Source organism: Aphelocoma coerulescens, chromosome 21 (assembly GCF_041296385.1).
Source record: "Aphelocoma coerulescens isolate FSJ_1873_10779 chromosome 21, UR_Acoe_1.0, whole genome shotgun sequence".
Classification (NCBI taxonomy): Eukaryota; Metazoa; Chordata; class Aves; order Passeriformes; family Corvidae; genus Aphelocoma; species Aphelocoma coerulescens.
In genome coordinates, this window is record NC_091034.1 from 5,288,736 (window position 1) to 5,311,073 (window position 22,338).

The following is a 22,338-nucleotide window of genomic DNA, read 5'->3' on the forward strand; positions in this document are numbered from 1 at the left end:
AGGGCTGGAGTTGCGGTGTTTGTCTGGTTGTGTTGGCACGTTTGGGGCTGAGGGGAAGCCACTGCTGCCATGTCCCAGCCGGCTGTGCTCCCCAGCTTCCCCCTAAGGGCTGTCTCTGCATCCTTGTGGTGTTGGAGCAAGCCCACGCCTGCTGCTGCCCCGCTGGAGTCCCGGGCACTGCTGTGGTGTGGCTGGGGGTCCACATGTGCCGGGCTTGGGGCAGGCAGATGGAGGGGATGTGGGTGGGACAGAGGGGACAGCTGGAACTGGGATGGGGATACCTCGAGCGTGGTGACACCGGCAGCTGTAAGCAACGCCCCTGCATCCGCTTCGTGCTCTGTGCGTCCCGGTTTCTGTTCTGTGTTTTAATAAATCCTTTGGGAAGGATGCAGTGGAGTCTGGCAGGGGAAGGGATGGTGGGGCGGCCTTGGTGGGGCCTGGCCACGGTCTTGGTACCCCTGTTGTCCTGCACACGTGTCCACACACACACACAGACGTGTCCACAGACACAGATGTCCACAGACACACACACGTACGCAGACGTGAGCGCATGGAGACATGGGGACACACACACATGGACACAGACAGACATGAGAATGTCGTGTGTATCTGCACAGATACTGTAATCTCTGCATGAGTGCACATACATGTGCATATGTATGCATGTGCATGCATGTGACATACATGTCACCCCCATACATGTATGTACCTCTTCGTATATAGCATGTGTAGATCTGTGTACACACACGTGTAGATATACACAGAACTGTAAGTTTTAGATCTATATGTGTGCATATAAATCTTTATGTGAGCATACACGGCTATAAATATTGATTTATTTAGGTACTGCTATGTGGGTGTGTATCTGCATACACACCTGTATATTATACATGTCTGTATCATGTATTTGTGGTTTTAATACATGTGTATTTATGTACACACATACCTGTGTGTATGTAGACACAGCTCTGGGTAGATAACACTACAGCTCTGGGTAGATAAAGATCTATATGTGGTATGGGTGTGTAGATACATATTTACAGAGGTGTATATACACATCCTTGTATCTGTGTATGTACAAATACACATAAATGTGTATTTGTAATTTGAACATATGCACATGCATACACATACATGTGTAGATATATCTATATATCTACACATCTCTATATCTCCATATCTGTATCTCTGTGTGGCTATATAGGTGTATTGGTCTGTGTGTATATGTACAGACACGTATGTATTTGTAATTTTTATGTATCTATACATAAGGGTAGATGTAGGTAAAGGTGTATAGCTGTCCTAGACAGAGATAGTATACATGTGTATATACACATAGACACATATGTATTTGTCATTTCACACATATATATGAGTGTATATGTTTCTGTTTGCTCACAAACATTGATGTTCTGTAGACAGATGTACATGTATAGATAAAGCTGTATAGGTTAGCTGCAGGTAAATCCATGTACCTAAAGGTGTAGGGGTGTGGATGTGGGAGGTGTGCACACAGACTCTGAACCATAGACAGAGGGGAGCTCTGATGTCATGAGTGGGTCAGGAGAGACCCTCCCGTGTTTGTACACACACACATTTATGGTGGGGCTGTAGCTGCAGCCCTGGCTACAGAGCAGATAAACACGTGCACTGTGCACAGAGCACACACACACACACACTTCACAGACCTCTCACAGTGCTCTCACAGTGCACACAGCTCACACACAAAGTGCACAGAGCTCTCACAGTGAGCAGGGCTCACACACACATGGTGCAGAGCTCACAGAGTGCAAAGAGCTCTCACACAGTGCAGTCCTAACACACACGTAATACAGAGCTCAAACACACACAGTGCAGAGCTCATAGGCATGCCCAGAGTGCACAGTTCACACAAGCAGAGCGTACAGAACTCTCATACACAGGGCACAGAGTTCACACAGTGCATGGAGCTCACACACACACTGCAGAGCTCACTGTGCAGAGCTCACATACAGTGCACAGAGCTCACACACACTGTACAGAGCTGAGGGTTTACAATATATACATACCTTTACAGTTTTTATGTATGTACAGAGAGAGGAAACTGTATACATGCATGTGGATATGGATACATATATAGGTATTGGCAAAAAAGTTTGTTCTGCACAGAGTACACAGAGAGCTATAAAGAGATGAGATATGTAGCTATAGTTCTATTGTTCTCTCTATAGCTTTATGTATCATCTATCTCTCTGTATCTATCATACATGTATCCATATATATATAGCTATAGCTAGACATACAGCTATATATATGTAGCTATGGCTATAACTAAATTACAAATACCTCTGTGTCCATATGTATATATGGCATGTGTTTATAGATGTACAGAGATGAGTGTATAGTTATAGAGCTGGGTATGGATATAGATACATCTACACACATATTTGTATATACACATCTATCTGCATATACACACATTTATGTACATACCTGTAATTTTCATGTGTGCATATATCCATACAAACATGGATGCTGCTATAGCAATATATTTACATGGATATGTACACATCTATATATTACATATATGGATCAGTACATAGAGCTATGTATGTCTGTATATACACAGGCACACACGTGTCCACATGTGTGTGTTTATATACATTATATATGTAATTTTCAGAGGTGTGGGTACGCATCTACATACAGGTATCTATATATGTAAATACGTACTGATCTCTCAGAGACTGATGTCAGGGATAGAGGTGGAGGTAGAGCTACATCCGTATCTTTATCTGTCCGCGTGTGACTGTGTGTGTGTTTGTGTCTGTACACACCCCTGTAATGGGTGTGTGTGGGCGCATGTGTAGAGGCTTTCAGTAGCTTTGTGCAGGTACAGCTGAAGGCGCGTGTGGGCTGCGTTCACCTCCACAGCTGCTGTCTGCAAATGCACGCGTCTGTATGTCCCCGCGTCTGTATGTCCCTGCGTCTGCACGTGTCCACGCACACACACACACTCGCACACGTGCCCACACACACTCCCCCGGCCCGGCCCGGCCCGGCCCGGCCCCTCCCCGCAGCAGAGCCCTGCCCCGTGCTCGGCCGGGGCACCGCAGGCTCTTCCCGCAGACAGCTCCCTCCCTGTCCCCGTCCCACCCGCCCCCTTCCCCGGGAGCCAGGCGCTCGCCGGGATCCGCAGCCCCGCGGTGCCCGTGCGGCGCAGGGCAGAGGCGAGGGCCGGGCGCAGGCTGGGGAACAGCTTCGTGTTGTCGGCCTCGTGGGCGTACAGCACCGCGTGCACCCCGCGCCCACCGCCTCCGGCAACGCGGGGGCAGGAGCCACGCATGCAACGGGTCCCCGCGGCGGCTCCGGCTGCGGGCAGGGCGGCCGGGCAGCCCGGGCTCGCCTCCCGCCGGCCGTCCCCGCGCCGCAGAGCCGGGCCGGGCGGCTGCGGCGCCGTGTCCGGGGCAGCGCGGGCGGGAGCGCTGGCTCTCGGCGCTCGCGGTGCAAACCACACTCTCCACTTTGCTCCAACAAAGCGTAAGCAAGCGAACGGGCGGCGAGGGCTGCGCGGCGGGCGGCGCGCTCGGGCGCGCTTAGGATCTGTAGTCCTTCTTGCTGTATGGTTTGTTGCCCAGGATGCTATCGATCTCGTGGACGATGGAAGACGACAGCTTTGGAAGGACCTGCGGGGGACGGGGGCAAAGCTGAGAGCTGGGATTGTGACCCTGGTGCGTGCGGGAGGATGCTCGCCGCCTCCACCCCGCCACATTCGTGCCACAAGCCCCAGCCTGCCGGCTGGGTGACCCAGTTAGGGAGAGCCTGAGTCAGGCCCGACCCTGCCCCCTCAGCCCAGCAAAGCCTCGTCTCTGCTTCTCGCCTTCATGACAAGCAAAAGCTGTCATGGAGCTGGGTTTGCAACCCTCTTTCCCCACACAGTGCAGCACAGCAATGAGTGCTGCGGGCAAATGTTGCTCCTGCTGGGAGCACTGACCTGTATTGCTCCAATATTCTCCATCAGCTGGTCGGCGTTGGAGGCCCCCAGTAAGACAGAGCTGACACCCTCGTTGCGCAGGCACCAGGCTGGGACAGGAGGGAGAGCAGAGCTTGAGCACGGCCCAGATACCCCTGGTGTCCCCCTCAGCTGTCCCCCATCCCCTTACCGATGGCGAGCTGGGGCAGGGTGCAGCCCAGGCGCTCAGCGATGGCCTGCAGCTCCTTCAGCTTTGCCTGCTGCCGCCGGCCCTCCTCACTCAGGATCTTGTCCTTCAGCCACTGGTATCCCTGGGGAGCAGGAAGGGGTGTTGTGGAAGGATCAGGGTGCACCAGCACCTTGCACAGGCAGGGCATCCCCAAACTCCCTGGGTTGTGGCTCCTGGAGTTCCTGTTCCCATGGGGACTTCGCAAGGCCCCTGGCCCTGCTCCCCCAGCTCTGTCCATCCCCACGTGCCTTCCCAGCCCTGGTGCAGCTCACCTTCAGCGAGGCACGGGAGTAGGGGGGGATGCCCCCATCGTACTTCCCCGAGACAATGCCACAGGCCAGTGGGGACCAGGTCATGGCTCCAACTCCTGGGGACAGAGCAGAACAGGGGGATGACACTGCTGCTCCCAGCTCTCCCGGGAACTGTGGTGCCTGGCCTCAGCATCACTGGGCTCGGGGAGCACTGTGCTTTGGGGGACTGGGGAGGAACCTCCACTGTCATACCTATCTTGTGGAAGAGCTCAGGGAGCTGCACCTCCACCTTTTCCCGCTGGAACATGTGGTACTCAGCCTGCTCGCAGATCGGTGGAATCAGGTTGAACTGCCGGGCCACCGAGTATGCCTCCTGCAGAAGAGCCAGGACCCTCAGCGCCCCGCCGCTCCCCCCAAGCCCCCTGCAGAGCCCCCCAGCCAAGTCCTGAGTGGCTGCCCCGAAAAATAATTAAGGCTTAAGTGCATCTGCACACGCTTGGCTCCCAACAGCTGCTGTCTAATTAAATCAACATCAGAGGCGTCACTGGGGCTGCTCTGCTGCGGCCGCCCTGGTCCCCTGGGCCCCTACCATGATCTCCATGGAGCTCCAGCGCGAGGTCCCCCAGTACATGGCCATCCCCTGGTTGATGACGTGGGTCATGGCTCGCACCGTCTCTGCCGGGAGGGAAGGAGAGAGTGGCAGGTGGGGTTTAGCAGGGGCTGACTGGCAGAAGGGGGCTCGCACCGTGCTGATGGCTGGCGAGCATCCCACTGCCCAATGCTGCGGCGGGAGCTGTCCGGGGTTGTGTCTGGGGGATGCTTTCAGAAGAGCAGGATGGGGACGGAGGGAGCAGCCACTCAGGACGTGCCGGGGACCACAGCCGACCTGACATGCCACGTGCCGGTGCCGGGCTCTCCCAGCATGGAGAGCAGCCTGAGGCTTCTGCCAGTGGCCCCATGCCCTGTGGGGTTACCAGCACTGGCACTGCTGCAGGGGAGGGACTGATGCATTGCCCACACACAGAGACCCAGGGAGGGAAGCCTGGACCCTGTGTAAGGTGTTCAGGGGTCTTGGGGGGGAGCCAGCCCTGAGCCATGCGGGCTGGGGCCAAGCCAAGGCGTGCTCCTGCAGCCAAAGGCGGGCAGCGGGGAGGGCAAGGGGCATGAGGCTCTCCCGGCCGGCACCAGGGCACACACCCCAGCATGCTCACAGCCGCCCCGGTGAGGAGGGACCCTGCCGGAGACCCCGGCATGTGCCAAGGGCACCCCATGGCAGGACCCTGGGGGGTGGGAGCTTCTCTGCTTTTTGTCCTTTAAACTGCAGTACAGTCTGAAGGGCCGGGGGGTGTCTGTGTTGTGCTGCCGCTGCCTCTGCATCTCATGGCGGGGTTTGCTTGAGAGGGAGGAACAGGGATGGGGGATCACAGAGGAGGGGGGACTCTGCCCCGGGAAACGCCGCTGGGACAGGCAGCGGCTGACGGGCAGAGTGCGGGCAGGGAGTACCTTCTACGATGAAAGTCCTGGACTTGGAAGAACTAAATGGGTCCCCTGGTGATAAAAGAGAGATTTAGAGAAAGTGGAGTCACCGCTGCTGGGACGGGGGCAGTGACCTGCCACCGCACCGCCAACCCGCCCCGCTGCGGCCCGAGAGGGTCCTGGCGCCGGGCAGGGGGCGGCCGAAGTGTGACTGTGGCGCGGGCCGACCGCGGTGGCGGAGGAGCGGATTCTGCTCGGGAGGGAAGATGCCCTTGAAACACAAGCCTGGCGCAAACCAACCGCGATGAAAGGCAGCAGGAAGGAGCGTGGCACCGCGGCGCGCACCCACCTTCCATGGGCGTGTTGGGGTCGGGCCGGTTGGCGAACACCACGTCCACGTACTCCAGCTGCAGCCGCTCCAGCGACGCCTTCAGACCTGTGGCACGGACGGGGCTGTCAGCTGTGCTGGGCCCCGTGCTGCTGGCAGCGAGGCAGATGGTGAGGTACAGCCTGGCACCGGGGCCAGCAGCGCCTGGTGATTGCCCTCACCCCTACCCCTACCTTCTATGATGTGTTTTCGGGACAGGCCCCTCTCCGTCTCAGCCCTGGAAAAGGAAAGGTGGGTGAGAGCGTGGGGTGAGAGCCTGACCCGTGCCAGCTGCTCTGCTGAAGGGCAGGTGTTACCTACTTTCCTCCCCAGAAGATTTTGGTGGTGATGACCAGGCTGGACCGTCTGCAGGGACAAACAGAGAGTCACTGGTGGTGGCACATGCAAAGCCCCGTACACCCTGCCTGGGATGGAACATTCCTGCCCAGGGTTGCTCTGCCAGCTTTCCCCAGTCCATTGGCACCATGATGATGGCTTTGCCAAACAGGGATGGTGTCTGGCTTACCTCCACCCTTTTTTCTTGATGATGTTCCCCAGCACCACCTCGGCCCTACAAGGGAAGGGGACATCAGCCATTGACACCTGGCTGCTGCGGCCATGGGGAGTGGTGGCAGCCGGCAGCGACGGCCCCAGACCCCGGGAGAATAAGAGGCAAATGCAGTGGCTGTGGGGATATTGTTTGCCCCTTAGCTGCAGTGCCCACAGCTGAGCTACCCCCAGTGCACAGGCTTGCTAATTTTAAGTGAATGCATGGGCACACGCCAATGCCCTGGGCCAGCGTGCCCTGGGTACAGCTGCTGCTCACTGTGCCAGGAGGGTGCACGGCTGCACCTGTGTGATACAGGCCACCACGGGAAGCATGGCGCTGCCAGAACCATGACTGCCCTGTGAGCAAGTGCTCACAGCCCCGTCCTGGAAGCTGCTTTGCAGCTGGCAAACCTGGGAGATTCCCAGTGCCGCTGTGGTTCGGTGGGAGCCAGGGTGTGGGGTGAGACCCCTGTGGCACTGCCAAAGCGGGGTACCTACTTGCCAGCAGCGTAGACTTCTGCCGTGTCGAAGAGATTAATGCCGTTGTCATAAGCTAAAGTCATCAGCTGCTCTGCCATCTGCGAGGAGAGAGCGGGGTCGGTGAAGGGGGTGGCCGAGAGCCGGCGCTCGGGCGCGTGCGCAGAGCTCTGGTGAGCTCCGGCACGCCGCACGCACCCAGGCCACAGCTGCGGCTGTGCTGGCCCCAACCCCTCCCCGCTCACCAGGGAAAGGCTGGGGAGGGATGGGGTGAATGGGTGCAGCTTTACCTCATCTGTGATCTGCCCTCCAAAAGTCACCCATGTTCCTGCAGGGGAGAGAGAGATATGTGCAAAGTGAACGTGGTGAGCAATGAGCTCTGCCACCCCAAGCCCCTAGCCACCCACCCTGGCTCCCTCAGCACAGCCCTGGCACGTGGTGGCCACAGCTGGCCCTGCCGCGTGCACTGTGGTGCTCCCAGCACGGCCCAGTCGCTTCCTATCGCGTCAGAAAAAGAGAAAATAATTTGGCAATTTCTGGGCCGTGACTCAAAAGAGCCGCAGGGCTGAGGAAAACCCTTTCCTTCCCTTTGCAAACATTGCTGGGGCAAGCAAGCGCTGCCCTGGCCAGGGAGTTCCGGCAGCTGCTGCGGGACTGAGGGGATGCCGAGGGGCTGTGGCAAACCCTGGCACTTACCCAGACCCAGGCAGGACACACGCAGCCCAGACTTCCCGAGGTTCCTGGAAGACAGAGACCATTAGGAAATGCACCAGAAAGCCCCAAAATGCTGTCTCATGCATCCTGCATGCCACCAAACACACTGGGTGTGAGGATAGGGAGGTGTGGTGGTGGCCCCTGGTCCCCATCCCCACCCGGGATGGTTCCACAATGAGAGTCCCCTCTCATCTGATTAACGAGCCATCCCAGGCTGGGCATCCCACAGCTTGGTAGTGGCACTGCCTGCATCTGCGCAGTGATGCTGTGCCTGGCAGGGCTATTGGGAGAGCAGTGACCTCGTTAAAGCAGCTCCCTGTGATGAGGCCGGGGTGTCCGGCTGCCCTGAGAGTGCCGTTGGCACTGGGGAATGCGACTGGAGGAAGAGGAGCCGGCATGCCAGCGGTCAGGACTGAAGCATCCCATACACGGCATGAGTTGTGCCTGTTCTCTGCATCGTGGCACAGGGAAGCACAGGGCTTGCACCAGGCGAGGGTGCTCAGGAGTGGAGCAACATCCTGGAGAAATGGAGCACCCCAGAAAATCTGACCGGCACAAGGAACTGGAGAACAGCTTTCGGGAAGGGGGCCAGGCTGGCAGACGCCTTCGCTGTGGTGATGGAGAGCCAGTTACTTGTTAAAAATGACAAAGGCTCAAGAAATGAGCGTTAAAATAAATAAAGTGTAGGTGAGCCGCGGCAGCTCGCCCGCGCGGGTGTCGCATAGCAACCAGAGGCACCGCCACCGCCGGCACCGCCGACACGGGCACCCGCAGCCGGGCAGAGAGCGGCTGTGGCCCGGCCGCGGGCAACCGTGGGCTGCACCGAGTCAGGGCAGCATCCTTCTGTGCTGCCATGTTATTGCCCAACGTCTGGAGGAACTGGTGGTCCCCTGTCCTGCGGTGTCTTTAGAGCATTTCGCGGTGGGGAGAGGCCATGGCTGTGGGGCAGCAGTGGCTCAAGGCCCTGTGATGGGGGGTTGATACGGGGAGTGCACAGCATCCACCTCATCCTGGCCATTCCAAGAGCATTGCTGGGGTTCCCCTGGGCAGGTGGCCATCACTGCTCCTGGCTTCCCAGCCCAGAAGTGTGTTGACCGGCTGCCCAATGGAGATGCTGACGGACCTCAGGAAGGCCAAGCATCCCCCCACACTGTGCTGTGGCCTTCCTACCCCATCCATTTGCTTGGAGCATCCCCCTGTGCCACCGTCCCTCCAGCAGCCACCAGTGGGGACCCCCGAGCTGATCACCCATTGCCCGGGAGAGGGTGTTGCTGGTATGCTCCTCCTCTGGATGAGGACACGACTGTGGGGCAGGAGCACGGAGCCCTGAGGATGCCACTGTGCTTTGCCCCAGTACTGCTGTCAGCACCACAAGGATTTGGTGTTCGAGAGGTGGACAGAACTGGACCAGCCCCCTCCCCAGTGTCCAGCTGAGGGGACTCAGCTGATTTGGACATCCCTGGTGGGTGATGGCCAGGCTCACCCCAGCGCTCTGCTGGCCTGACACACTTTGTGCCTAATGCTGGCACATCTGGGCTGCAGTGGATGCACACGGCCGCTGGCAGCTGGACCATGGCGTGCAAGCTCATCTGAGGGGGGGGCCCTACCCTGTCCTGGGGTCCCTGCTCTTCTTGGGGGAGCCCCAGCCCCACACCTGGGTGCACACTCAGCCTCAATGGGGGAAGCCCCCAGCACTCTGCCCCAGAGCCAGGACATGGAGTGCGTGAGCCCTGTGGGTGCTGGACGGGGGGGCCCCACATCACCGCCCCGTTTCCAGAACCACCATGGGCAGCCAGAGCTGCTTACAGCTCTGCATTTGCTTCGCAGGGCACTGAGTCTCCGGCAGCACCGAAAGGATGCCATGGCACCCCGGATTAATGCTACCGTGACTCCCAGACCCCCCCGGCTCGGCAGCCAGCCCGGCTTGGCAGACACTGAGGATACTACTAATCCTGCCCCGAATTTTAGGGTCCCTTCTCCCCCCCATCCTGAAGATTTTACACGCGGTGGATCAAAGCTGCCCTGAGGGGACGGGAGCAAACAGCGAGGAAGCGCACGGAGGCGCACGGTCAGCACTTTTAGCGACGAGAAACCGACAGAGCCGGACGCGAACCGGAGATGAGGGGAGTGCGGCGCCCCCGGCCCCCAGTCCCCCGCCGCCGCCCCGATCGCAGTGAGGAACAGGGAAACCCCCGGGAGTGCCCGTTTCCTACCGGTATTTCATCCCCGGCTGCTTGACGCTGGACTCGCTGGAGGAGGGGGCGTTCTGCACCGAGAGCTGCCCCAGGCTGCGGGCCACCATGGCCACCGCGCGGAACTTGCCGCGGGTGCCGAGGCTGGGGCTGCCGGCATTCTGTCGGTTCAGCCGGTCCTCCGCGCTCCGGCTCTTGATGCTGTGCTCGGAGCACACAAAGGAGACCTGCATGCTGCTCCGGCGGGCAGCAGCGCCAGCTGCCTAAATTTAGCCGGCGCCCCGGGCGAGGCGGGGAGCTCCTCCCGCGCGCCGCCAACGTGACGGCGGGGGGCTGCGAGGCGGCGGGCGCGGAGCGCTCCCGTCAGCCCTCCTGCCCTCAATATTTGATGAGCTCAGGAAGCGAGCGAGCGGCACGCGGGCAGGTGGGGGCAGGAGGGGCAGAGCCGCTGCCGGTACCCCCCAGAGTGGCCGTGGCGGGGCGGGACTCCCCTGCGCCCCGCTGAGCATCCCCCCGCGGGCGCGGCTGCTGGCCGAGCCCCGGTTTGGGGCACAGCGAGGGCCGAGGCTGCGGAGTGAAGAGGTCCTTTCTTGCCTCCCTCCGGCCACGCACAGCAGCACGGATTCCCCCCCACGGGTCCGAAACCAAACCCTCTGGCAGCAAGGCGTGTGCATCGCCAACCCCACGGCTGGGCGACAGCGCAGGTGGTGGCGATGCTGATGGCTCTCCCGCGGCAGAGCCCAGCTGTTTGCCAGAGTTGTCGCCCTCGGGGCCACAGCCCCAGCAGCACATTCCCCATATTTTTCCCAGTGCGAGCGAAGTCGAGTGAGGTGAACTCCAGCCCAGCACCTCGTGCCGAAGCAGGGACACAAGCCACCACACTACAGCACCCTTCTGCGGCTGGGGCCACGGGCCGGCTGCCAGCACCTGCCGTGCCCCTCAGGATGGAGCGAGATGCAGCGACGGGGCTTGCAGGAAATAATGCACATTTGCCCCAAACCTAATGAAAATTCTTGTAATCTCCTCCGCTTCCCTCTGTCGCAAAGCTCCTTAGCTGGTAATCCTGCCAGCACCAGCGCCAGCACCAGCGCCGGCTCCACTGCGGGGGGGACCTGGCAGCAGTTGTCAGCCCCCAGAAGACGAGAAACCCTGCAAATTTTGGGGGCAGCGGGGACATGCCCAAAGAAGGAGCACCTTTGGGGTGCCTGTGCCAGCTGCTCCCATGAATAAATAATGTCGCCATGAATATTAGATGGGCTCTTGCCACTATGTAAATGTTACCGCGGTCATTGTGAGCAGAGGGGAACCTGACCCGCGGCGCGGCACGGCACGGCACAGCGCAGCACGGCAGGAGCCGGCAGAGCTGCCAGCTCCTGGGGGCTTCGCTGCAGTGGGGGACAAAGGGCACCCTGCATTGTCACTGGAGAACAGCCACTGTCCTCAGCCCTGTTGCCCCCAAAGCCTGACCTGGGCTACTGGGGGTGCTGGGCCCTGCACCCCATTGCCCCACCTGCAATACCAGGTGAGAGTGCGGAGCAGAGCAGCCCCATCCCTCTGAGGGGCTGTGGCTGCCTCTCCAGCTGTCCTTCTCCGCCTGAGAAGGACGTTGGCTGAATCCTGATACACCCTGCAGCAGGACCCACATGCAAAATTAATGATGCACCCGCTCTGTGAGGCACACCCCTCAGTCAGGAGGAGACGCACACCCGTCAGGTGGATATGTACCCCCATCAAATGGAGATTTACACCCATCAAATGGAGATGAACCCCTGTCAGGCGGAGATGTACCCCCCAGTCAGGCAGAGAGGTATCCCCACCAGATGAAGATTTACACCTCTGAGGCAGAAACAGCCCTTTGGCGGCTGTTGGCTCCAGGTGCCTAATCTTTAAAGCTCAAAGGGTGTTTGCATCTGCAAATGCCCAAACAGCAAACAGGAATGTCAAGTGAGAAGCTCAAAGATCACCAAGTAGGAAAGTGCTAACGGCGCTGATCGGCTGCCGCCTCTCCGGAGCATGCCGTGCCAAGGGCATCATCGGCTCCTCCCAGCCTCGGCGCGGCACAGGGGAGCCGAGGTGAGCGTAGGTGAGAGCCGTTCTCCTGACAAGGTGTCAAACCAGCACCGAGCAGCGTCCCCCGTGTCATCCCCTCACCTCGGCCCTCGCGGCGCTGCCTTACCTGTACTTCATGCCAGTGGCGCGGGCGGTACTGTCGGCCAGCGAGAGCCCGTGCATCCGCAGAAACTCCTCCAGAGTCTTCGCCCGCGCTGCCGCCCGCACGTCCCGCAGCCGCCGCAGCTCCAGCCCGTCGGCCGCCCGGGGGGCTGGGGGCAGCCCCCACTCGGGGCTGTGCCGGCTGGCCACGCTGCGCAGGCTCTCACTGTAGGTCATGGAGAGCATCCTGCCACCCGAGCGTGGGCTCTGCCGGCCAGCCACGCCGCTAAACACTCTGTGGTGCTATGGAGAGAGCTGGGAAAGCACAACGTGGGCTCCATCGCTACACAGGGCACAGCCCTGCCCGCACTGCCATGCCGGAGTGGTGGCACCCGCCCTTGCCAGGACATGTGGGGACCCTAGCAAAGCCAGTCTCTTCAGCAGAGCAAAGCCTTGGTGTGGGAGCTGAAGCACAATGGGAGAAGCAGCAGGACAGGGATGCGGCACAGTCCGTGTCTGAGGCTGCAGTGGTACCTGCCACAGCTGCCCCAAGCCACGATGCAGCAGTGTGGCCTGTGCCCCGGCTGTGCTGGCTTCCAGCTGGCACCATTTGGGCTGTACTGGTTTGCAACCCTGCGAGGGATGCAGTGGGTTCGCAGGAGCTGGCCGAGGCATGGTGAGCAGTGGCGCAAGTACTGCTGGTGAGAATCTGGCAATGTGTGCCAGCGGGCAAGGAAAATCAGGATGGGAAAGGGGTCTCCGTGGGGCTCCCCGGAAAGGGTGGACATCAGCAGAGGGTCTGTGGGCACTGGGTGCTCGCTGTGCCTGCGTCACGCTGCCGCAATGTGCGCCACCAGCCAACACCTTCCCCACCACCGCGGCAGCGACCTCCCAGCCGGTGCGGCAGCCGAGAATAGCCTGCCGCAGGGTGGGCTCCCCACACACCCGAGCCCTTGCTGCCTCTATGGCTGGGACCTCACTGGTGGTGGCACTGGCATCGATTTCTGTGCCTCTCTCTGCAACTTCTCTTGTTCTCAGTGTCTGCAAGGAGCAGGGACTGGGGCCAAAACTGCGGTGCTGGTGCCGGGGTGGCCACTGGGGATGCACTGTGACAGATCTACCCCGGCATCAGGCTCCAGCCAGGCTCCCACTGGTGGTTTTTTCTTTCAAGCTGCGAAGCTCACCTTGACAGCTGCAGGAGGCAAAAGTGAAGTGCTCTCTGCCATTGAGGTGTGACCTCTAGAGGAAAGGAGAAGGAAACCCAGAGGATATGGAGTAGCAGCTGGCCAGGTATGACCAAAACCCTGGGGGTCTCCTTTGAGATCCTGTGCTGCTAGAGACCACTCTGTGCTCCTGCTCTGTAGCAAGGCTTTGGGAAAGCAGGAGACATGGAAAGGGAACCTTTCCCTCTGCTGTGGCAAAGCCAAACCAAATCCTGGTCACCAGCCTCTTCCTCAAAGAGCCACACCTCAAAGCTGGAGACTGGAGCCGGCACTTCCAGCACCAGCCCTTCTCTGTGGCTGGTAGCTTTAATTAGGGCAGTGCCAGTGGCTCCTGCTGGGTACGGATACGTGGTGGGATCTCCTTGTTTCCAGTGGGATCCCCTTTCCCTGGTAGGATCCCCTCACCTGACAGCAGCAAGGAGAAGTGTGAATTGGCTGCACTGCTGCTCTACAGCAGTGAAACGGCTGCAGCAAGCAGAGCTGGGGGGTTGATCTGGGCTGCTCTGAGGAATGGGGTGGGAACCCACCGGCCGCCCTATCTGGACACTTCCCTGATTTTCGGCAGAACAGTATTGGATGGCAGAGAGAGCACGGAGATGGCGGATGCAGTCACGGCTGTTTGAAAGCAGAAACCCCGGTGCTCCTGGGACAAGCGGCAGCAGGGCTGCAGGAGCTGCCAAGGATAAGCTGTGCCATGCCCAAGCGGGAGAGGCTGTTTTGCGAGGAAGGAGCAGCGATGGGGGACAGAGCACAGGCTCTGCAGGATAATGGCCCCGCTAGCAGCGTCAGGGGCACAACAAGTGGGTGACAGGCAGGGCAGCTGCCTGGAAAGATGTCTGGCCATCCTGGCTTGCCAAGCCGGGAAGTTGACAGCCACCAGCCTGCCTAAAGCCAGGAAAACCCCAAACTCCAAAAGAAAACCACCCTAAGCCATCAAATCCCAAGGTACCGTGCACGGAAAATCTTCCCTGCTGCCCGCAGCGGCTGCCCCATGGCAGTGCCCATCCCTGCTCATCGCCCACCATGCCCAGCCCCGCTCGCCGCCCGCGCTGCTGGCCCCGACTCACCGCGCCGGGGAAGCTGCTCAGCAGCCGCGCAGCTCTGGGCGGCCGGGCTGCCCCGGGGCAGGTATAAGAGCCGCGGCCGCCGCGTTGTTTTGCATTAGGGGAGTGTCGGCGCTTGGCGTCCAAAGCACTTGGCGGCTGCGCCGGGCCCCCAGCGCCCGGCTTCTCGCCGCGGTCCATTAGCCCTATTAGGGGATTTTCTTCCATGCGAAGGGGAGCTAAATTATTCATGGCGCCTCGCTAAAAGCCCGAGGATGTGCCGCTGCTTTATCAACGCTGGCACCGCCGCCCCTCGCCCTGCGGTGACAGGTCCCCCATCACCAGCACACAGGGCGGTGGGGACAGCTGGACACTGGGGCCATCGGGGAGCGGAGACGGTGCCTGGCGGCAGACACAGCCCTCCTGTGGTACCCGCGGCAGTGGAGTCGGAGCTGGGCTGTGGCAGGACTGAAAGGCAGCCTCCCCCGGGAAGGAGCCCCGAAACGGAACTGGGTGGTGGACACAGGTGGCTGCTGCCTGAAGGCAGCCTAAGGACAAGCTCCTGCCTGTTGGCCTTGGGAGCCTTTTGCACCAGATGTGTCCAGTGGTTCAGGCCAGTTTGGCAGCCAAAACTTGCCCGTGGCTGGGTCTCGGCAGTGCCGGTGGCAGCACTGGGATGGACACTGTCAGTGCCACTGAGCCACCCCAGTGCTGGCCGGCCTCACCTCCTCCTGTCGTGTGCGGGATGGAGTGGGGGGGCCGCGGTTCTGTCGAGGGGAAGCCCCTGGTCCCCCACCCCACAGCAGCCAGGCCAGACCCAGTCTCACACCACCAGGCTGCTGTGGCCCTGGGAGCACTGGAGCAGCTGCTGGCCCAGTGTGTGGGGAAAGCGCCGCCCTCACTTCAGACGGTAAAAGAGTGGTGGGGGCAAATGTTGCCTCCTGAACCACTTAATGAGACTGCTTCTAATGGCAGGAGCCGGGGAGCAGCTGGCTTGTTTCCCAGAGCTGCTCTTCAGAAAAGCCAGGAGCTCCTCCAGGCACAGCATTGGCATGGGACACTCCCCCCAAGCTGAGCCGAGCCGAGCCGAGCCCCACACCCCACAGTGGCTGCCCCCTGCCGCTGTGTGGCCACACTCTGCTACTTGGACAGCCCATGAAGATGGTCCCCCCCATCCAGCCACACCCCAGGGTCCCCGCACCGCGCTTCCGAATCCGCGAGCAGGTGATGAGGTGATGCCACACCTGTGATGCCCATCCCACACAGAGTGCCCATCCCTGGCAGAGTGGGCAGGGAGGGCAGTGCTGTGCTGGCATTATCTGGGCAGGGGGAGGGGCCACAGCCACTTGCCAGGGGGATTTTGGGGAGAAGGAAGGGCCTGGTTACCTGTAGAACTGGAGCTGGCGCTTGGGGCTCCCGTACCTCGCGCTTCCGACAGCAAAGGGGAGAGAGAAGAAAGAAAGTCCCACAAACCCCATTAGAAAGGAGGAGAGGGACTGAGTGGCAGAGTCAGTGGCTGTGGGAAGGGTCAGTGGCACCCACCCATGTCACATCACACTGGGCACTGAGCAGCAGGCACTGGCACGACCCTGAAAGTGCTCCCTATGCCCATAACAGGCACCAGCACCCCAAACGCTGCTGCTGCTGTGTGGGGATTTTGTGCTGGAAGCTTTTACACAAAGTGTGCCGGGGTGGTTCAGGAGCATCAGAGCAGTTTCAGGGAGTGTGGTGGTTCTGGGTTGCCACAGGCTTGGGTATGAAGCCCCACAGAGTCCCACCAACACTGCCCTGCACCCTTACCTGTAAATCATCCCTGGGGAGCCCGTCTGCCGCAGCGAGAGTCGCGCTGGGGAGTCAGTGGTGGATTCGGGATACATGGAGCCAGCCTGGGCTCCCCGGAGCCACTCGCCGCCTCACCCCTGCCACAGGGGAAGAGGAAAAGAGGAAGAAATGAATTTTTTTGGGGCACGCGCATGACGGTGCTTCCTGTTGCAGAAGATCTCAAGCCGGATGGGCATGTGGCACGGGCAGCGGCGTGGGCACGACAGCCCTGCCAGCCCCACACCCTTGGGCTCACACCCTGACCCACCACTGATCCCAAAACCATCTTTCCCCAGCCCTGTTCCCCTGACTTCCCAGCTTGGCTGTTCTCTCCAAACTTGTGGGGGTCCTGAGATTCCAGGAAATGGTGAGGAAACACAGTCCTGAAAAACGAAACATTCTGAAAACCCTGAAGCTGTCCCTGGGGGTTCCTCTGAAAGGGACAAGCGAAGAAAACAGTCTGGCTTTTCCTGCAGCCCACATGTGACTGTGTGCACAGAGGTGAGGGAGCTTCGAGGGAAAGGAGGGCTCAACCCCAGGCACCCCCCTGGGTGTCCCTGGAGACCCTCCCTGTCCCCATGCCAGGGGCAGCCAGCATGACTCCCTGGGAGCTGTGCTCCTGCAACACTGTCAGCAGTTTCCAGTATCACAGAAAACAGTGACACTTCCCTACAGAACTGGGGCTGGGATTTAAATTTATCCCATCTTTCTTTAGGCCGGTGAGATGCCATCTTTACGCTGCAGGTCACCAGCTGCCCTTTTTCCGAGATGGGGACTCTAGAGATCTCTGGGCTCCTTCCCAGCTGCCCTGGGCTCAGCAGGAGCATGGCCTTACACAGTGTGCTCATGTCCTGGCATGCATCCCGCCTGCATCCTGGCACAGCATGCCTGCATCCTGCATCCCTCCCGCATTCTGGCACAGTATGCCTGCATCCTGCATCCCGGCACGGTGTGCCTGCATATCACATCCTGCCTGCATCCCAGCAGGGCATGCTTGCATCCTGCATCCCCATCCTGCATCCCAGCATAGTGTACCAGCATCCTGCATCCCTCTTGCATCCCAGCATAGTGTGCCAGCATCCTGCATCCCTCCCGCATCCTGCATCCCTCCGGCATCCCGGCCCGGCGTGCCTGCATCCCGGCGCAGCCCCTGCAGCCCACGCAGCCCAATGGCAGCAGCTGCGGCAGCCGAGCCCATCCCCGCGGAGCCGCCCACCCGCCCACCGCAGCTCCCGGCCGGGCTGCAGCCCCCGGCACAGATCCCCATCGCCCTCCTCCTGAGCGCTGCAGGAGTGCGTCTCCCTTGGCCACAGTCGCGCTGGAGCCTGAGCCCAGACAGCCTCAGTAAAACCGGGTTTATTTTCGAGAAGTCAGGAGGGAGCCGCTCTCTCCCGAACCCGCAGCACTGACCTGAGCCCGGAGCGGGACCCTGCCGAGCCCTACAACCAAGACCCGGCTGAGGCCCCCGAGCCCTTGTGACCCCCCGGCTTCTCCCGGGTGCTGCGGGTGTTGGCTCCGCAGCTCCCGCGGCCTCGCCTGGCAGTGGGCAGCTGCCTGCAGCACCGCCGGGTCAGCAGCAGCCACCGGCCGGGCACTGTCCTGCCCGCTCATGCCAGCTCAACGTCACTTCGTTAGCGGCGGCTTAACAAAGCTGGGGGAGGCTGGGGGACGCCGGCGGGGGGGCACAGCCAGACGCCCGTGTCCCAGCGCAGCCGTGCAGCTCCTTGCTTGCACGGCCACAATGCCGGACTCCTGCGTGGCTCGGGACTGGCCGATTCTGTATCCCAGGGGGCTGTGGTGCCAGGAGCTCAGATCTCTGCGATTTTCAGCAGGACCTGATGCCCCTTCCCCGCTGCCTCCCAGCAGTGCTGCGGGTACCAAGGGCAGTGGCTGGCAAGTCTCTGGCAGTGCTGGAGGGACTTTGCTGGCAAGAACGGCTGGACCACGGGCACACGGGTCAGGGCTCTGCACCCTGAGGAGCCAAAGGTCCCAGCCTTTGGGGCCAATTCATCCCTGTGAGCTCTCTGAGCCAAAGGCACCACCAAAAGCCCAATCCCCTCTGTGTCAGCAGCTTGGTGCTTCCCTGAGACTGCTCCTGCACCTCCAGCTTCCTCATGGCACAACTCAGCTGTGAGTCTGCAACTGTGGGAGTTTCAGCAATGGCCCGAGAGGGAAAAAAAGTGTTTTCTTCTGCAGGATGCACCCAGGAGCCAGGTGAAGGATGCCCTCATGATCTGTGCTCCCACCAAGGTCCATTGCCATCCCTGGCAGCACAACGGGGTATAGGAGTGTGGGTGCTGTGACATGGATGGTTTATGGCTGGGCAGCCCCCGGGAGCTGGGCCAGCATGGAGGGTACTACATACTGCAGCCTGCCAGACATGCTGCCATCAGGGCAGGACCGGGTGGAACTGGACATGGAATTAATGCGAATGTAGGGACGAAACTGCTGCTTCTGGTGAGCCTGATCCTCCAAGGGTGAGGCTCTGGGGCAAGGAGAGCTATGGGACCCCTGCCCTGGGCACCCCAGCACCCTGCCCAAGTCAGGTGAGGGATGCAGGTAACGTTGCAGGGAGCATCTCCCCATGCCAGGTGCCTGTGCCTATATTTCTCCCCCCTTTTTCACTGTGTTTGCAGCAAATGCTCTCCTCCACGCCAAGGGGAAGGTGACTTTAGCTCAATGACTCACGCTGCCCTGCTCTGTCGCCTCGGCACCTCCTGCCACCTCCTGCCGTCACCTCTGCGCTCAAGCCCCGTGCTGGTCCCGTGCCCCCCCTCCCCCGGCTGCACCGGCGCCGCAGGGATCCGCAGAGCGGCAGCCCTGCCCCTTCCTTCGGCCCGGGAGCCTCTGTTGCGGCGCAGCATCTCCCAGCCCACCGGCCCCCTCCGACCACCCGGGTGGGCTCCGGCGCCTTCCCCAGCCCATCATCACGACAACGCGGCAGGCGGGCGCTGGGGACTCAGCTGCGACACGTGAGGTCGCCCGTGACCGCCGAAGCGCCGGCACCGGCGCTGCTCAGCTGCCCGAGTCAATGACACAGCCCAAAAGCACACGCGGCACGTCGGCCGGGGTTATTCCGGCTTTGCCGTCACGTACACCAGTGCCAAAGTAACGGGGTCCACCGGGCTGCCCGCGGGTCCCCGGTGTGTGACACTGCCAGGTCCCTGCTTCGCCGTGGCTGCCCGCCAGGCACGGCTGAGCCACCGCCGCGGCCCCGCCGGCACCCAGCACGGCACCTACCTGTCTCCGGTGCTCGGACGGAGGGCGATGCGCGGTCGGGAGGCACAAGGAAATGAGTCAAACCCGGCTGCCGGCGGGCTGCAGGCTCCGCGGGTCTCGGGAAGCGGCGCCGGTGCCGGCGCAGAGCAGCTGCTACAGCCGGCGGCAAACGCAGCGGATGACGGTTCCTACCCCATTCCCGCTCTGTCCCCGGGAAAAGGCGTCTGGCGGAGGGGGAAGCCGAGCCCTCCGCGCCCCAGGATGCGACAGCACCCAAGGATGCTGCAGAGCCGTCCCTGCCGCTCTCACATCCTGACTCGGCAAGTTTGGCTCCGCCGGTGGCTGCAGCCGGCTCCCGATCCCGCCGGTGCCTTAACCGTGTCGGCGCCGCAGCCCGGCACCGGCAGCGCGTGGGCGAGCGAGCGGCTGCCACCAGCCGCCCCTGCGCAGCTCAGGCGGGGGGGAGGCTCGTCTGGGGCGACGGGGAGCCTGGGCAAGAGCTGCATCATCGCTGCCTTAAACCGCGCCGGGTGTGTTTCTCCTAAAAAAATCAAATACAGCGTCGGCAGTGATGCTGCGGGGCTGCCTCCAGCACCAGGGTCACCCGGGCTGCCGCGTTCTGCCACTGGCCACCCATCCTCCTCTGCTCGCGCTCATCACGCCTTCTCAGCGCCTTTGGCTTTTTGGCTATCTTGGGCAAAAACCCACCCCGGAGCGTGCGGCTTGGAGACACCCGGGTAACTGGAGCAGGCTGGTCCCTGTGGCAGCGCGATGCCACAGTGATAACAACACCAGTGCAGCTGGATCTAACAGGAAAACTAGAGGCCAAGCCAGCAAAAAGGGGTCAGGGTCTGGGACAGGCTGCTCACGCAGTGGTGCCCTGGCAGCTATAAACTAGGAAAACCTGGTTCCTCTCCCTCAGCCGGGTCCTGTTCAGCTTCATGGCAGCATCTTGGCACTTCCTCTGCCATTTCAGCATGGTCCTGGCAGTGATGGGGCCAATAAGCACACTGCCTGCTCCAAACCATGCTGATGCTGACAGGGAGCACTCAGCACTGCCAGGGTGGGTGATCCCAGCAGGCTGCCCTCTTTCCATGCCACAGCAGCTCCAGGAAAAGCCCGTAACAGGCGGGAAAGGTCATAAACCCCGTCCCATTTGGGGACGCTCCCAGCACCAGCCCATCAGTGGCTTTGCTACCCCCACAGATGGTGGAAGCCAAGTGCCAAGTCGATCTGCTCCTGCTCCGTGATGCGTCTGACCCACAGACCCACAGGCCATGAGCAGGAGGTGACAGCTGGCCCTGCCACCCTCCTCATCAAAACAACAATAGTAATAACTAATAAAAACCAGCAACTCTCTTGAATCTGCCGTTTGCAGCTGCGCATAGAGGCATTTTCTGCTCACCAGCTGGAAAATCACTGCATATATGCAACAGGCCTGCATAGGGGATGTGATACAGACTGGATACATCTCGCCCAGCCTGCTCTGGCACTCACCCACGGTGCTGCGCCGCGGCTCCCAGCAATGCTTGGGGAAGAAACCTGCGGTTTTGGGAAGCAGGCTGGGTGCCCTGCCCACACCTGCCAGTGGCACAGACCACGTCTCACCTGGACGAGAGCCTGCGGCGCCCGCGTGAGCAGTCCCGTGCCGGCCGCAGGCTGAACAGGCAGGGGGCTACGGGGATGCCCACCACGAAGAAAACAGCCCCAAAAAAATGGAGGCTGGCGAGACAGAGGCCCGCCAGCTTCCGGCGTGGCAGAAGAAATGGTGAGGCAGCAGCAGCGGCAGCAGCTGGGCTGCGAGGGGAGCGGCGACCCGCCACAGGGCTCGGGGCTCCTTCCACCCGCAGCCCCCGGGTCACGGCGGCAAAGGGAGACAAGGAACGGACTAAGGAACGGACTAAGGAACGGCAGGAAACTGAAGGAACCGCGACGTTTGACTCGCTGTGCACAAATCGGCTCGGGAGAAAATCCAATATTGCCACCCCCGTGTCACTGGGGCTTCGCCGGCGGCTCACCGTGTCACCGGGGCTCGTGCCCTGCCGCTCCCGGTGTACGGTGACAGGCCGCAGGCACATCACGAACAGTGTTCACCTTGCCTTGCTGTGGGAACGAAGGGACAGCCAACCTCTCCCCCCATCCCCGCACAGCCCAGGCTCCCACTGGGCCGAGAGCAGGCGGCGGAGCGAGGGCCCCGCTCTCCGCACCAGGGAGCGTCGGGAGGGGCGTGCGGCGGGGTGGCCTCACCCGTAGCTCTGCCCGCGGCCCTGCCCGGTCCCATCGCCCCCGCAATCCCCCGGCCCCGGCCCGGCCCGGCCCCGCTCCGCCCGCGCCCCCGCACCTGCCCCGCGTCCGCCGCTCCCGCCGCTCCGCCGCGCGCCCTCGTGGGGGGCGGCCCCGCCCCGCTGCGCCTCGCCCCGCCCCTCCCACCGCCCATTGGCCGCGCCGCCCGCCTCTCGCGCCGCATGCAAATGACGAGGGCGCCGCGCCGCTCCCATTGGCTGCGGAGCTGGCCGAGCCCCGCGCAAAGACCCGCCCCGCCCGGTGCGGCACCATCGCCCTAGTAACCCGATGCTGAGCCGGGCGCGACCACCCGCGCTGGAGAGGGGAGGCCGCCTCTGCTGCCGCCGCTTCTGTCCTGCTGCCGCATCCCGCGCTGGTGCGGAATCGCTTC

General features: G+C 61.4%; 1 protein-coding gene across 2 annotated transcripts; it reads right to left on the reverse strand.

Annotated features, from left to right (window-relative positions):
* Positions 1-3,234: 3,234 nt before the first annotated feature.
* Positions 3,235-22,024, reverse strand: KCNAB2 (potassium voltage-gated channel subfamily A regulatory beta subunit 2). 2 transcript variants are annotated; one of them, XM_069034736.1, is made up of 16 exons: positions 22,006-22,024; positions 16,425-16,543; positions 16,011-16,052; positions 7,998-8,041; positions 7,592-7,629; positions 7,323-7,402; positions 6,802-6,846; positions 6,597-6,641; positions 6,470-6,513; positions 6,258-6,344; positions 5,022-5,107; positions 4,685-4,805; positions 4,454-4,548; positions 4,143-4,263; positions 3,974-4,062; positions 3,235-3,665 (listed from the first exon to the last, which is right to left on the reverse strand). In XM_069034736.1, exons 2-16 carry the CDS (start codon positions 16,499-16,501, stop codon positions 3,576-3,578), a joined length of 1,104 nt encoding a protein of 367 aa, XP_068890837.1. In that variant the 5' UTR covers positions 16,502-16,543; positions 22,006-22,024; the 3' UTR covers positions 3,235-3,575. The 2 variants fall into 2 exon arrangements, with proteins under 2 accessions (XP_068890837.1, XP_068890838.1); XM_069034737.1 differs by lacking the exon at positions 16,011-16,052.
* Positions 22,025-22,338: the final 314 nt, after the last annotated feature.